Source organism: Bos indicus x Bos taurus, chromosome 15, assembly GCF_003369695.1.
Source record: "Bos indicus x Bos taurus breed Angus x Brahman F1 hybrid chromosome 15, Bos_hybrid_MaternalHap_v2.0, whole genome shotgun sequence".
In the NCBI taxonomy this organism is placed as follows: domain Eukaryota; kingdom Metazoa; phylum Chordata; class Mammalia; order Artiodactyla; family Bovidae; genus Bos; species Bos indicus x Bos taurus.
Window position 1 is genome coordinate 3,308,229 of NC_040090.1, and position 13,890 is coordinate 3,322,118.

General features: G+C 59.9%; 1 protein-coding gene across 1 annotated transcript in view; it reads right to left on the reverse strand.

Moving 5' to 3' along the window:
- Positions 1–13,538, reverse strand: part of P2RX3 (purinergic receptor P2X 3) — a 33,227-nt gene extending 19,689 nt beyond the window's left edge. Inside the window, exons 1-8 of the mRNA XM_027562313.1 lie at positions 12,570–13,538; positions 4,561–4,696; positions 3,468–3,539; positions 3,245–3,308; positions 2,093–2,186; positions 1,786–1,863; positions 883–1,024; positions 45–181 (exon numbers count right to left, since the gene is read on the reverse strand). Coding sequence (XP_027418114.1) covers positions 45–181; positions 883–1,024; positions 1,786–1,863; positions 2,093–2,186; positions 3,245–3,308; positions 3,468–3,539; positions 4,561–4,696; positions 12,570–12,688 — 842 coding nt within the window. The 5' untranslated portion in view covers positions 12,689–13,538. The remainder of the gene's footprint in view (positions 1–44; positions 182–882; positions 1,025–1,785; positions 1,864–2,092; positions 2,187–3,244; positions 3,309–3,467; positions 3,540–4,560; positions 4,697–12,569) is intronic.
- Positions 13,539–13,890: the final 352 nt, after the last annotated feature.

Genomic DNA, 13,890 nt, shown 5'->3' on the forward strand with positions numbered 1-13,890 from the left:
GCCCGCCTCCTTCTCGCAACGTCCCGGGGACAGGGCGGGGTTACCTGAAGTTGTAGCCCGGGGAGACACTGCTCTTCTCCGAAACGCCGTCCAGCCGGGTAAAGGAGTATCTGGGGACGCACTCGTCCCAGGCCTTGTCCAGGTCGCACGCCCAGCCGATCTTAATGCCCAGGACGCCGCCCTGGAAGGACAGGGGGTGGACTGAGCCCTCCGGTGCAGTGGGGTGGGTCCCAGCGGGGTGGGGGGGGTGTGACAAACGGATGGGGGATTTCCTGCCATTCTCCAAGTGGAGGGCAGAGGTCGGGAGAAAGAAGAGGGCTTTGTCACGCGTCGCTTAGTAAAGAAGGGCTGTAGCTGAGGGTCACAGCCCCTGAGCCTCTCTGATTCCTGCTTTCAGTGTCTTTTTTCTCCCCGTGGCGCTGGCTCTTGTCGAGCCCTGCCCTTTAGCTGCGGCTTGCGGTCCTAGCTGCCCCACAGCAGGTGGGATCTGAGTTCCCGGAGCAGGGATTGACCTGCTGTCCCGGCATTCCGAGGCAGCCTCTGAACCGCCGGACCACCAGGGACGTCCCTGGGTTTTTTCTTTTGGTTATCTTTAGTCCCTTAGTTCCCATGCAGAGAAGTGACCACTGATCCATCTTCCCGTGGTGTGGGTGCTCCTGGGAGATCGGAGGCCTCTGCCTGCACGTGGAGCATGAAGCCAGGGGCAGGGGAGGGGGGCTGGGGGTGGGCAGGAGCTAGGGAGGCAGGAGCATGGTGGGCACAGGTCTGGGGTGCCCCCACCCAGGGTGCGGCCACCCTGCAGCTCCTCCCCAGCTCCCAGGACTGCCTCCACCGGCCAAAGGGCCCCCTGGGCCCCCAAGGCAAGAGCGGCTGGCTCCTCACCGTTTGGGCCAGCTTGGCAAAATCCTGCCCCGCGAACTTGACCACGTCGCCCACCCGCAGGATAGGGCAGAAGGGGGCTCTGTCGGGGTGGAAGCGGCAGGTCTTCACATCGGCGGCTGTCAGGTCAGGGAGGAGGTTCCCCCTGGGGAGTGGAGGGGGGTTGAAGTGTGGGTTTCCTTCCAGCGTCAGCCCTCTGGATGCTCGCCGCCCCCCTCACCTCCGCCCTGGCACCTTCCCGATGGCCCACACTGCCGCCCTCCTACATGAGGGTGGGTGGCCTTATCCTTGGCTCCTCTGCTGTGCTCTGCATGTGGACACCCACCCAGGAGGGGCTGAACTGGGGCACCACTGGAGAGGGGCTGCCCCAAGGGAAAAGGGACACCCCACCCACACGTGGGCTTGAGGTGGGGAGGAAAGGACCCCGCCTTCTTCGGAGGCATCCTCCGTTCCAGGCCCAGAGTCCACTGTCCCTGCCCCCAGCCCCCTGCCCAGCAAAGCCCCCGTGTGGGTCCTCAGCCCCGGTGCAGGAGGCTGGTGGAGAAACTGGTCCCAGAGTCCACCCTGGGGAGGTCTCACCCTGGGGAGCGGGGAAGAAGGGGTGTCCCCTTCCGGGGGGTGGGGAGGTGGCTGCAATGCTTTTTGGCTTCAGGAAGGAACTAGGACTCAATCCTTTGGCCCCCTGATGTGAAGCGCTGACTCCTGATTCTGGGAAAGATTGAGGGCAGGAGGAGAAGGGGATGACAGAGGATGAGATGGCTGGATAGCATCACCGACTCAGTGGACGTGAGTTTGGGTGAACTCTGGGAGTTGGTGATGGACAGGGAGGCCTGGCGTGCAGCGGTCCAAGGGGTCGCAGAGTCCGACACGACTGAGCGACTGAACCGAACGGGACTGAGGACTCACTTCTCGAAGTTGAAGAGGGGGAAACGGATGCTGTTCTTGATGAAAATAGTGAAGTTCTCGGCTTCCATCATGACAGGCCTGCGGGCGGGGCGAGAGCAGGAGCCCTGAGCTCGGGAGGAAGGAGGCGGAACCAGGAGGAGGGACCACCTACCTCCCTGGGAGCACCTCCTGACGGCCACGTAGCCGTGGTATCTCGAGGTCTGAGGGAGAGCGGGGCTGGGGGAGACTCTGTCGAGGGCCCCTCCCCTGCCCCAGGGGAAGACGGGTCCGGGGGGCCCAGAGGCACAGCTTGTGCCCGGATCCTTACGTCTCCACTGTGTCCACCTCTGCCGGGCACCAGCCCTGGATCTCGCAGGTCCGGAGCTCAGAGCTGTAGTTGACGCAGCGGCCGGTGAGGATCCCTGCGAGAGTGGAGCTGCGATCGCTGGGTGCATGCCCAGCCCTTCACCCCTTCCCCTCTCCCCATCGGGGATGCCCCCCAACACACACAGGGATCCCGCAGGCGGAGGGAAAGGGCAGGCTGGGCCAGGGAGGTGGACTGGGGGCCCCGTGCTCCTCAGAGCTCCTCCTGCCTCGCCTCCCCAGCCCTGGACCGGGCGGAACGGAGGGGACGACCTATCCCTCCCGAGTTCCGAGCCCCTTCACGGTGGAGACCCCTTCACGGCGGAGACCCCTTCACCCGGAGACCCCTTCACCCGGAGACCCCTTCACCCGGAGACCCCTTCACCCGGAGACCCCTTCACGCGGAGACTCCTTCACGTGGAGACCCCTTCACCGCAGAGACCCCTTCACGTGGAGACCCCTTCGCTGCAGGCTCTTTCCTGCCTCCGAGCCTTGGCTGCTTCTGCTCCTCTTGCCTGGAATGCCCTTCTCGAAGCCGCCTGCCAAATCCTGCCTGTTCTTCAGGGCCCATCTCAAATGACCCTGCCTCTAGGAAGCCACTTGGGGTACCCACCAGGAACCAGGGCCTCCCCTGGTGGCTCAGCGGTAAAGCATCTGCCTGCGATGCAGGAGCCACAGGAAACCTGGGTTCCATCCCTGGGATGGGAAGATCCCCTGGAAGAGGGCACGGCAGCCCACCCCAGTGTTCTTGCCTAGAGAATCCCAAGGACAGAGGAGCCTGGTGGGCTACAGTTTGTGGGGTCGCAGAGCTGGACACGACTGAAGCAACTTAGCACGCACACGCCAGGAGCCAATCTCTCTACCCCCAGCCCCCGCGTCCCACTGTGTGTCCGTGACGGCCCTGCCCACCTTGGGCGCACCTGTGTGGACCCCATCGCTGGACTGGGAGCTCTGGGGGCAGCCCCCGCTGGGCTGGCACATGGTGGGCTTCCGTCAGAGTGGGCAGCAGCCCCCGAGACCCCTGATTCCCACCCTCTCCCCTGGCGGGGACATGCTGCCCTCCGGGTCCCGCTGACTCCGTGGGGTTGGGAGCGGATGGGTAGGGGGCCGCACTCACCTCCCCCCGGGAAGCGCTCTGGTCCGCACTGGCTGTCCGACACACAGCGGAACTTCTCCTCGCTCTGTGGGGAGACAGGTGTGGGGAGGATCCATTACCCCAGGGGGCAGTGCGGGGGGCGCTGGAGGGTGGAGGGGTCCCAGCAGCTCCAGGGGCTGGACCCTGGGCCTCTGCTTGCATCCTCAACCCCACGCCTCCCCCAACCACACTGCCCTGCCCTCACCTCTGGGCAGAAGCCTTGCATCTGGTTTTCCGTGACGATCATCTTGGTGATGATGACAAAGACAGAGGTGCCCTTGGGAGGAGGAGGAGGGAGAGGGAAGATGCAACAGTGCCAGTTTGAGAGGTGAGTACGGCTGTTACCCCCACTGTACAGATGGGGAGACTGAGGCTGTTATCCCCACTGTACAGATGAGAACTCCAAGGCTGTTACCCCCACTGTACAGATGAGAACTCCGAGGCTGTTATCCCCACTGTACAGATGGGGAGACTGAGGCTGTTACCCCCACTGTACAGATGGGGAGACTGAGGCTGTTACCCCCACTGTACAGATGGGGAGACTGAGGCTGTTACCCCCACTGTACAGATGGGGAGACTGAGGCTGTTACCCCCACTGTACAGATGGGGAGACTGAGGCTGTTACCCCCACTGTACAGATGGGGAGACTGAGGCTGTTACCCCCACTGTACAGATGGGGAGACTGAGGCTGTTACCCCCACTGTACAGATGGGGAGACTGAGGCTGTTATCCCCACTGTACAGATGGGGAGACTGAGGCTGTTATCCCCACTGTACAGATGGGGAGACTGAGGCTGTTATCCCCACTGTACAGATGGGGAGACTGAGGCTGTTATCCCCACTGTACAGATGGGGAGACTGAGGCTGTTATCCCCACTGTACAGATGAGAACTCCGAGGCTGTTATCCCCACTGTACAGATGGGGAGACTGAGGCTTGGACCCGGAGATCTGGCCAAGGTCACGGGGCTAAAGGCAAAGGTGGGGTCCACGCCAAGCTCTTTCCAGACATCCTCCCGACCCTTCTTGCTCCCCCCAGGGTGCTGTCCTTGATTTCAGGACAGGTTGTTGCAGAGCCAGGGAGAAACCCGGCTCCCTGATGCCCAGTGCTGCCTAGCAAAGTCGGAAGGCAGGCCCAAGCCCCCAGCACCTCCCAGCTGCTGGGAAGGGGTCCCCCAGATCCCTGATGCCACCGCGTCTGGTCTGGGAATCCCACTGGCACTCCTCGCCTTGGCCCCTCCTCGCCAACCTCCCCAGCATGGGGGCGCCCACAGGGTCCTGGGCTGGGCAGAGGGACGCACCTGGGGTGGGGTCACGTAGTCAGACACGTCCATGACTCGGTTGGCATAGCGTCCGAAGCCCTTGACCTTGGTCACCACCGAGGACTCGATGGCCGTGTCCCGAACCTGGTACGCCTTCTCGTGCAGGAAAACCCACCTGGTGGGGGGCGCGGGGGCAGAGAGCAACAGAGGAGGGGCGAGGCCCTCAGACGGAGGCCGGGAAAGGCCACTTTCTGTCCGCCTCCAGAGGGCATGGGGCGCCTGGGCTGCAGGCCTGCGCCAGCCCAGGGTTGGCTTAGAGTCACGTTCTCCCCCTTTCTGCACTTCTCCCTACTGCTACTGCTGTCACTTCAGTCGTGTCCGACTCTGTGCGACCCCAGGGACGGCAGCCCACCAGGCTCCCCCGTCCCTGGGATTCTCCAGGCAAGAGCACTGGAGTGGGTTGCCATTTCCTTCTCCAAAGCATGAAAGTAAAATGTGAAAGGGAAGCCGCGCAGTCGTGTCTGACTCTTTGCGACTAAAGAGCCCTTTTAGACTTCTTTTCTCCCCCTCAGGGAACCCCTCCTTGAAATTTTAATACTACAGATGCCATTTGTACACTGTGTGTTGTTTTCTGCCTTTTACATAAAAAGAGTGAGCTGTTTGGACTTCCCTGGGGGTCCAGTGGTTAAGCGCCGGCCTGCCAGTGCCGGGGACGCGGGTTCAATCCCCGGTCCGGGAAGATCCCACGGGCCCTGGGGCGGCTGAGCCGAGCACAACTACTGCAGCCTGGGTGGTCTGGGGCCTGTCGCTGCACAGGAAGACCCAGCGACGAGAAGTCCTTGCAGCTCTAGAGGGGCCCCTGCTCTCTGTAACTAGAGGAAGCCCGTGTGCAGCAGCAAAGACCAAGCGCGGACAAACAGTAATCAATTTTTTTTAAAAAGCATTTTTAAAAGAGTAATTTTTTTTTTTAAGTTTTCCAAGAACCAGTTTTCAGCTGTGCTGTCTTTCTCTCTCTGGCGGCTTCCGGAGAGAGGACGCAGAGGGTCATGGGCCTCTGACCCCGGTGCCTCCCAGGCTTTGCTAACGGCTGTATCTTAAGAGCTGGCACACGTCAGGGATTCAGCGGACAAGTCAACGCAGGCCCTGGGCGCTGGATGAGAAGGACCGGGCAGGACGGCAGGGACCTGCCAGCTCGCGCCTGGCCCGTGACAGGGGTGGCTGGGGAGGGAGGCGGGGCCGCTTATTTCTTGGGTTGTGCTGCCACCCAGTGGACATTTACCGGTACGGTCGAGATGGAGTAAGAAACTACGGTCCTTGTCCCCCAGACCTGAGCCAAAGAGTAAGTTTAACAGAGAAGTGAGAAAACGCAGACACGAAGGGGAAATACTCAAAGGAGACCAAGTAATAATTTAGCAAAGCCCAGGAGCTTCAGTTCTGCGCAGGGGCTAGAGAAAACCCTCTGAGCCCTAATCTTCGAGCTGTCTTGTAGATATGGAAACCCCCCACCAGGTGGAAGAATTTGATTAGGTGGTGAGCAGACTATAGCCGTGACATGAGCTGCAAAAATTCTGAGAACTGGCCTCAAAAAAAAAAAAAAAAAAAAATCAAAACAAACCAACCCTGGAACTGAAGATGAACTGAAAGCAATCGAGATGCTGCCGGTCAGACCACTGATGACCAATCTCAAGACGACGGTCAGAGCTGACAGCGCTGTTTCTGCCTGCAGCTTTGCCCCCTTCAGGCGATATAAGCTGAAGCTCCCTGATTGTCGGGGTGGGGGTGGTGGTGTGGGGCGTCTGCCTTTGGAGAGCATCTGGCATCCCCCCAAAAGCAAACTTTCCCTTCCACTCACCTGGCCTCTTTACCAGCTTCGGAGAGGCAAGCAGCTGAGGCTGCTGTCAGTCTCGCGCCCCCCCCCCCCCCCCCCCGCACCGCAGCGTCAGGGCAGACAGGGACCACGTGGGTCGGGGAGGATGCCCTGGGCTTCTTCCCTTCCTGCCTCCCTCACGGGCCTCCCAGCCTTCTCCAGCAGCAAGGAGGGGCTGCCCCTGGTCCCTTGCTTTCCCCTGGGTTTCGGGGAGTCAACGCCCTGCCCTCGGGCCTCAGGCCACTCTCAGCCTCAAGGCCACTCGTGAAAGTTCCATCTGCTCCTGATGGCATGCGAGGAGGCGTCTTCACTGTTCCCGCTGTGCAGATGATAGAACTTCCTTCAACATGTTTGCAAAACGCTGCGTGTGCCCCGCTCTGGAGACACAGTGTGACCCCTCAGGGAATCTAGGGGCGCATGTGGGGAATATGGTGTTGGGGTCGCCTCTGATGCTCACCAGGGCGATGGCTGGCGGGGGAGCCCTGTGAGATGAAGACGGGCAGGAGGAAGGGAAGCCGTGGAGCAGAGAAGACAAGGCTGGGCGGGGGAGGCTGAGGGCTGGGAGGTGGCTGCAGCCCGAGCCAAGGGGCTTAGAAGCAGGGGCTGGGACTGCAAGCTTGGGAGCTTTCTAACCTCTGGGTCCCCTGATGTTGGGAGACGCAGAGGGGAGCAGCTCATGGGTCGTGCTGGGGTTGTAGTCACTCGTGGGGCCCTGCCTATGGGACTGAACTTTACAAGCGGCTCCTCGTTCAGTTTTCAGTGAGAGGGTTTGCAGTCATCCCCTAGTGGGGCTTCCCTATGGCCCCTGAATTCTTTTAAAAAAAATGCTATTAATTATTTGGCTGCATAGGGTCTCAGTTGGGTTTCCCAGGTGGCTCAGGGGGTAAAGAATCTGCCTGCAATGCAGGAGACGTAGGTTCCATCCCTGGGTTGGGAAGATCCCCTGGAAGAGGGCATGGCAACCGACTCCAGTATTCTTGTCTGGAGAATCCCGTGGGCAGAGGAGCCTGGTGGGCTACAGTCCATAGGGTCGCAAAGAATCGGACACGACCGAAGCGACTGAGCACGCACACACGCAGGGCCCCAGTTGCAGCACACGGGGTTCTAGCAATGGTGTTCCACCGTAGCTGCCTCAAGACACCTGGGATATTAGTTCCCTGACCAGGGATCGAACCAGTGAACCACGGTCCTCTGCATTCGAAGGCAGGTTCTTAACCACTGGACCGCCAGGGACGTCGCCGGCGCCGAGTTCTGAACGCTGTCTTGAGTGGGAGGGAAAGGGTGGTGACCACCAGTGCTGGCTGAGGGTGCCTCACCTACCTTGCTCTTCCTGCCTTGTTCCGGGCAGCGCCCTGAGTAACAAGCCATTAAGAGTTCTCTCTGTGCTTCCGAACCGCTCCCTGGAACACCATGCCTCTGTGGAAGTCTGCAGCGGGGTGAGCTTTACTTCCCTCGCCCTGCCTTCTGTGTTTTGCAATGGGAGGGGTATCATCGAGGTCTCAGGAGAGAAGGCGGCTCATGGAGACGTCCCACCTGCCATCTCGTATCCCAGCAGAAGGGAAGGGAATGATTATGGAAAACGGGGACATCGTCCAGAAGAGCTTTATCAGCGGGCTGCGGCCCTTGGAGCCAAGGTAGGGAGGGAGGTCCGACAGAGCACCTCTGCGGCTGTGGTACCCTCACCCGGGTTGGGGCCACGGTGGCCACACATCCCCTGGACCTCCGTGTGCCTGGCCGTGGAACGGACACGCCTCTGTGTGTCCAGCAGTGAGATGACCGGCCTCTCCTGTCCTTAAAGTCTGGGAACCTTCGGGTGAGAAGCGGAGTTCAGATGGTCACCATCACTGCAGGATCAGCACAGCATGCTGAAGAGGCAAGAATCCTTACTCACCACCCAAGGGGACTGCTGTGGTATCATCCTCACGTTACACACGGAGGAGCCCAGGCCCGGGGTGGGGCACCGACTCGCTGAGCTGCGCGCATGCTCTGACCCTGGATCACCCCTGCGGGGTCCCCTTGTCCTGCTGGCCTCGCCCCATCACCCGGGAGAGTGGCCCTCGGCTCAGGGACGTCTCAGGAGGAAGAGCCCAGAGCCCAAGGGACGACTGTCCGGCCTCTCTCCTTCTCCTCCTCCTGCCTCTCGGCTCCTTTCTATGCCCAGGCAGGGTTCCCCCTCCGAGTTGAATAACAAGCGGAAGCATTCCAGTGCCCCCTCGGGGCATGCAGGCAGCTGGAGAAGGGGGGGTGTTCATTTCCGGAACAGAGGGGCCGAGTCTGTCTCCAGAGGCCAGGGCTGAGGAGACGGGATGGCACTGAGCCTCCAGTTCTTGGCACTGACTCTGCTGCTCTGACTTCTTCCCTCGCGTTCCTGGTTCATTATTTATAGAGCGGGAGGCGGGCGGCAGCTCCCTGGCAGGTGGGATGTGCAGGTTGGAAGTCCGGGCAGTGTCCTGTCCTGTCCACCTCCCGGGAGTCATGGAGGAGATCGGGAGGGTGTGTGTGTGTGTGTGTGTGTGTGCGCGTGCGTGCCCGCAGGCATCAGATGAGTCTCTCAGGAAGGTGTGAGCTGGGCCTAGGGAAAGGGGGGCACGCCGGGAGCCTGAGAAATGGCAACAGTCACCAGCTTCCCGAGTCACCCAGCCCAGGCACTGCCACGTGTCACCTCCTCCCTCCAGAACCCTCAGAGGTGGCATCGTCCTGATACGGGGGCTGAGACGTGGACACGGAAACTGACCTGTCTGAACCCCACTCCTGTTGGGGTCAGAGCCAGGCTTTTGACCAGGTGTCCCCATCTGGGGAGATGGGCGCGGGGCAGGCAGAAAGCAAGCCATGGGATCCCACGCCCCTCTCTGTAAACTGGATCAATTCCCCCCTCTGACCCCACGCGCCCTTTTAACGGCTTTACATGATGGACGTCTTTGGAAGCTTTGACCTGAGGCTGAACGTCATGAACCAAAGTGAGAGGCCGTGCAGATGGGGGTCTTGGTGTGGGAGAGCCAGTGCAGGGCTGCGATGGGCTGGGGGCGCCTGCAACCCCAACAGGCCCTTCCCGGGGCGGAAGGGGCACCCCAGAGGCGGGAGGCCCTCACCCCTGCTTTCCAGGCTGTGGGCTTCCTGCACGAAGGCCCCGGGAACCAACCCCAGGCCGGGCACTGGCTGGCGCGTCTGGGCACTCAAGCCTCAGGGATTGTCTCCTTCCTTCTTAGGTGCCCGCGGGATCCAGAAAAGGGGTCGGCTTTTAGGAAGTCCTCCCCCACCCACCACCGCAGAGAAGACTGCGCATTACGAGCTGGGCCCAGAAAAGGGACGAGAAAGGCCCAGTAGTCCTCACGGAGACACCTCCGTGCACCTGGGGCGGGTCAGGAAGCCAGGGATGGAGGGGCGGGAGCCACAGGCAAGCAGCTGAGGCTCAGGCCAGTACGTGTGTGCGTGCATGTGTGTGTGTGTGCGTGGGTGTGTGTGGAGTCGATCAGGTGATCAGGCGGCGTGTTGCTGTACGTACATAAGAGGAGTAATTGACTCCTGTCACTCACGCCCTAGGTAAAGCTGTGCATCTGGTCTACCTGGCAGGGCTAATATGGAAGTGATTCAAGTCAAGCATTAACCTCAAAGCACTAAAAATCCTTTCAAATCCTCCTGAGTTGGAGCCACGGTCACCTTTCTTTGCCTGACTGCCTGGCCTCTTAACGGTTTCTCCTGTGTCCACTTCTGCCCACGCCAATCCCTGGGGTGTCAGCCAGGGCTTCCCACCTCTCCCCCTACACACACACACACACACACACACACACACACACACACACCCAGGTTGAAACGCACCAGGAGCTTCCATCACAGTCCATCACCCCTCTGCAGCAGTGAAGGATCGGAGGTCCAGCCTCCGCCTGTGGCTGCAGCCCCGTCCTCCACCATCCTCTCCTTGGTTCCCTCTGCTCCAGCCACCAAGACCCCTTCTCGTCCCACATTCACCAGGCTCTTCCACCTGGCAGAGCCGGCCTTCTCTGTCTTGAACCTCCTTCCTCCTCTTCTCGCATCTGGTGGCTCTGACTCATCCTTCAGCTCTTGGCTTCAAAGTCTCATCTCCAGAAAGCCTTCCCTTACTTCCCCGGCTGGGTCAAAGGCAAACCTCTCGGTACCCGCGACCCTTGGGGCACTGGGTGCCCCTTCTTCAACCCCGAGCCACAGCTGCCATTTTACATCTGCTCGTGGAGACGGTCTGATTAGCATCCATCTCTGGCCGGGTCAGCTCCATGGGGGTGAGGACCCGTCCCGCTTGGGCCCACTGTTCCCGTCTCCGTGTCAGGAGAACACGCTCGATACACTCCTGCTACCTTCCTGACCACAGACGGGCGTCCGGGCTCAGGTGCACAGAGATGCGGCTGAGACCAGGGGCTGGGCTGAAGAGAGCGCTGATGGAACTGCCAGGCGCTGCTCCGTGGGGAGCTGTCAGACTGGGAGACGGATGGGGCTGGATGTCAAGACGCCAAAGTGCCTCTCCTACCCGCCCAGCAGGCCGGCCTGCAGCACTGAGAATGGGGCGCTGGACTGGATCAGGGAGGGGGAGAGACAAGGGCGGTGGGGGGCGTGGGCGATGGAGCCCGCTGGGTCTCTCCTCCATCAGCCTCCGGCCTGGAGCCCACGGAGCCAGGCCAGGCTGGAAGGTGCTCAAGTAGCTCTGTGCTCACCTGGACCAACAGACCATTCAGCGGCAACGAACCACAGCCGTGCACACACAGGCGAACGTGAAGCCTTAAGAACCAACTTTGAGCCAGGCACCGGAGATGCCGACGGAGAGCACGTGCAAACATCCTATCTCGTGAAACCCCCGTGTGGGAACAGAACTTCATTTAAAGCCATTTAATCTCATCCCAAAGCTTGAATCCCTCCTCTCACGTCTCCGCGAGGAGACTGCATGTGCAGCCTCGTCTACACACCGCATGAATGAAACCCACTGGTTCTCAGCACGTGTGTGGAGCTGCTAAAAAGTTTCTTCACCCACGGCCACCCGTCTTTCCACGCGCTACTCCAGCCTGGCGGGCCAGCAGGTCCCCGCCAGCAGCCCCAGCCCGCACGCACACGGGTCTCCTTTGACCTCCCGGCACAAACTCCTGATGGTCATCAGCGGCTTTCTGTCTCCCACACACAGACCCGTTGTCTCAAGGAACAGCACGAGGCTAGAGACCCACATGCCAGGGAAAAAGAAACAGACCTCCGAGGTTTCTGTCCCGCTTTCCTGATTTGAACGACCATGAGAAGGACAGAACCTGTGTTTCCCCCCGGCCATTGTCTGTTTCATGAACCTTTGTGTGTACTTTGTATGTACACATGTATACGTGTGTGTACGTGTGTACATTGTGCATCTGCAAGAGGGGGGGGCCAAGAGCGGGTGTTTGGACCTCCCTGGCTCTTAAGCAACTCCCAGGATGGATTCTGGGGCATGAATTCAGGCGGACGTAGGGCACTGATGCTCTCTGACAAAGGGGAGTATTTCTGGTCCTTGAGGGGGGCGGTCCCCTATGTCATGCTCAGGAAAGCCTCCTTTCTCTGCAGTATATCTTCCCTGGAGGGGTGTTTGCACTCGTTTCTGCCTGCCGCCAGTCCCCCCACAGGGGCAGGGTCCCCAACTCTAACGCCCTCCCTCCCTGTCCTGCGCTCAGAGAACGAGGGCTCCCCTTCCACATTCTCGCAGCATCTTGCCCAGCCCGCCCCTTCTCTGTGTCCTCTCCGCCATTCACCTGGTCAACCTGTCGCGGATTCCCTTGTCTCATTGCCTTCCCCTCCCTTCCCCTGGCTCCCTCATCTTTCTGAGACCCCTGAAGAGTTGATTGAAGGCAATGGGAAGATGTGTGTGTGTGTGGGGGGGTCTGTTCTCTGGCTGGGGCTGGGGCTGGGGGAGAGGAGAGAGGGAAGGGGAGATGGTGGAAGGGCAAGAGCTCCCCTCCTCGGGGTGATGGCCACGGTCCAACTCGGGAGGGTTTAGTGGGAAAAGAACTCCCCGATGACGGCAGTGGAGGACAGCGCCTGGGACAGGTCCCCACAGATGAGGCTGCTGCCCCCCAAAAGGGGAGACACTTAGGCAGCTGGGCAGCAACACTGAAGGGAGGCGGGGGAGGATGGGACCCGGGAGTGGCCCTCGGGGTCACTAGGACCTCAGGTTTCTAGGTCCTGGGGGCCAGAGACTCACCCCACGAAGTAGGAGATGATGAGAAGCTGAACCGCTCGGTTGATGATCCCAATGGTCCAGCTCTTCACGACCACCGACTTGGTGGTCTCGTAGGTGAAGAAATCTGAGATGCAGTTCATGCTGAGAGAATGACCCCTCAGGAGAGACCCGATGGTGGACTCAGGAGGGAGGGGTCATCCGGATGGAGGCTGGGAGGGGGGGCGGCTTAGAGGGGGCTTGAGGAGCCTGTTCCTTTAAGTCAGGCAACCCTAGCTCAGGGCTCAGCTTCTCTCTGCTCTCAACCCTGTGGGCTGCCAAGAGTCCAAGGCCAGGGTGGGGGACCCCCTTTTTGTTGGTCTCCACCCCACTCCCCTATGATGTCACGGCAGGGGTGGGGTCTCCAATCCCAGGCTCCTGATTGCCTGGGATGCAGCTGGCTGGGGCCCTCTGGGACTTATGCTTTATCTGCACTCTGTCTACCGCTTCGGTTCTGTTCTCTTGTGCTGCGTCTCCATCCCAGCTCACCAGCTGCTCCACGCTCTCCTGAAAGTCCCTTGCAATACCCCACCCCACCCACCTAGCAGCCTGCTTGGGCTGAGTTTATTCCTGTCTTCCTATAGCGCTCAGTTCTACAGACACCCCGCTCTTTTCAAGAGCTGCCATCAACAGCGTGGGTTGGGGGAGGGGTGGTCTCCTGAACCTTTCTCCTGGTCTCAGGGGAGAGGGTAACTAAAGAGTCACTTAGTTTCTATTTCCTATTCATCCTGGCAGTGGCTGAAGTTCTACTTCCAGCATTGCATTATAACACTGGGTGTTTTTTTTTGGGGGGGGGGTTGTTTTACTGTCAATGTATTTATCTGAATCATCTGTTTGATTACATGCTCCTGGAAGCTTGGAGCTGTTTCCATCTTGCTTGCTAGTTTCCTCAAATCCTACCACTGTGTCGGAGCTCAATGCGTATTTATTGAATTTAGTTGAATTTATGTTGCTAGAGAGTGTGGGAACAGCCATCACCCAGAGGGTAAAGCCATGAGTTTTGGGAACAACGGTGCGTTTACTTTGTCTCTTGTCCCAGGATCAAAGCTACTGGTGTAACCACAGGTCAGACTGTCAGAGAAATGTTCAAGTTTCAACATTCTGCCCTAATGTCTCCATGCACGACACATATCGTCAGTCATTCTGAAATAGAGTCACGGTGAGGATGACAGAGGAGAGCTCGACCGTGGTAGGTAGATCTGTCTTCAGCTCTGTCGCCAACTGAGACCCCAGGGCTCCTCCCCTAAGGGCCTCAGCTTTCCCCATCTGCAAAAAGAGGTTGGAGCATAGAAACCCAGACATCTCT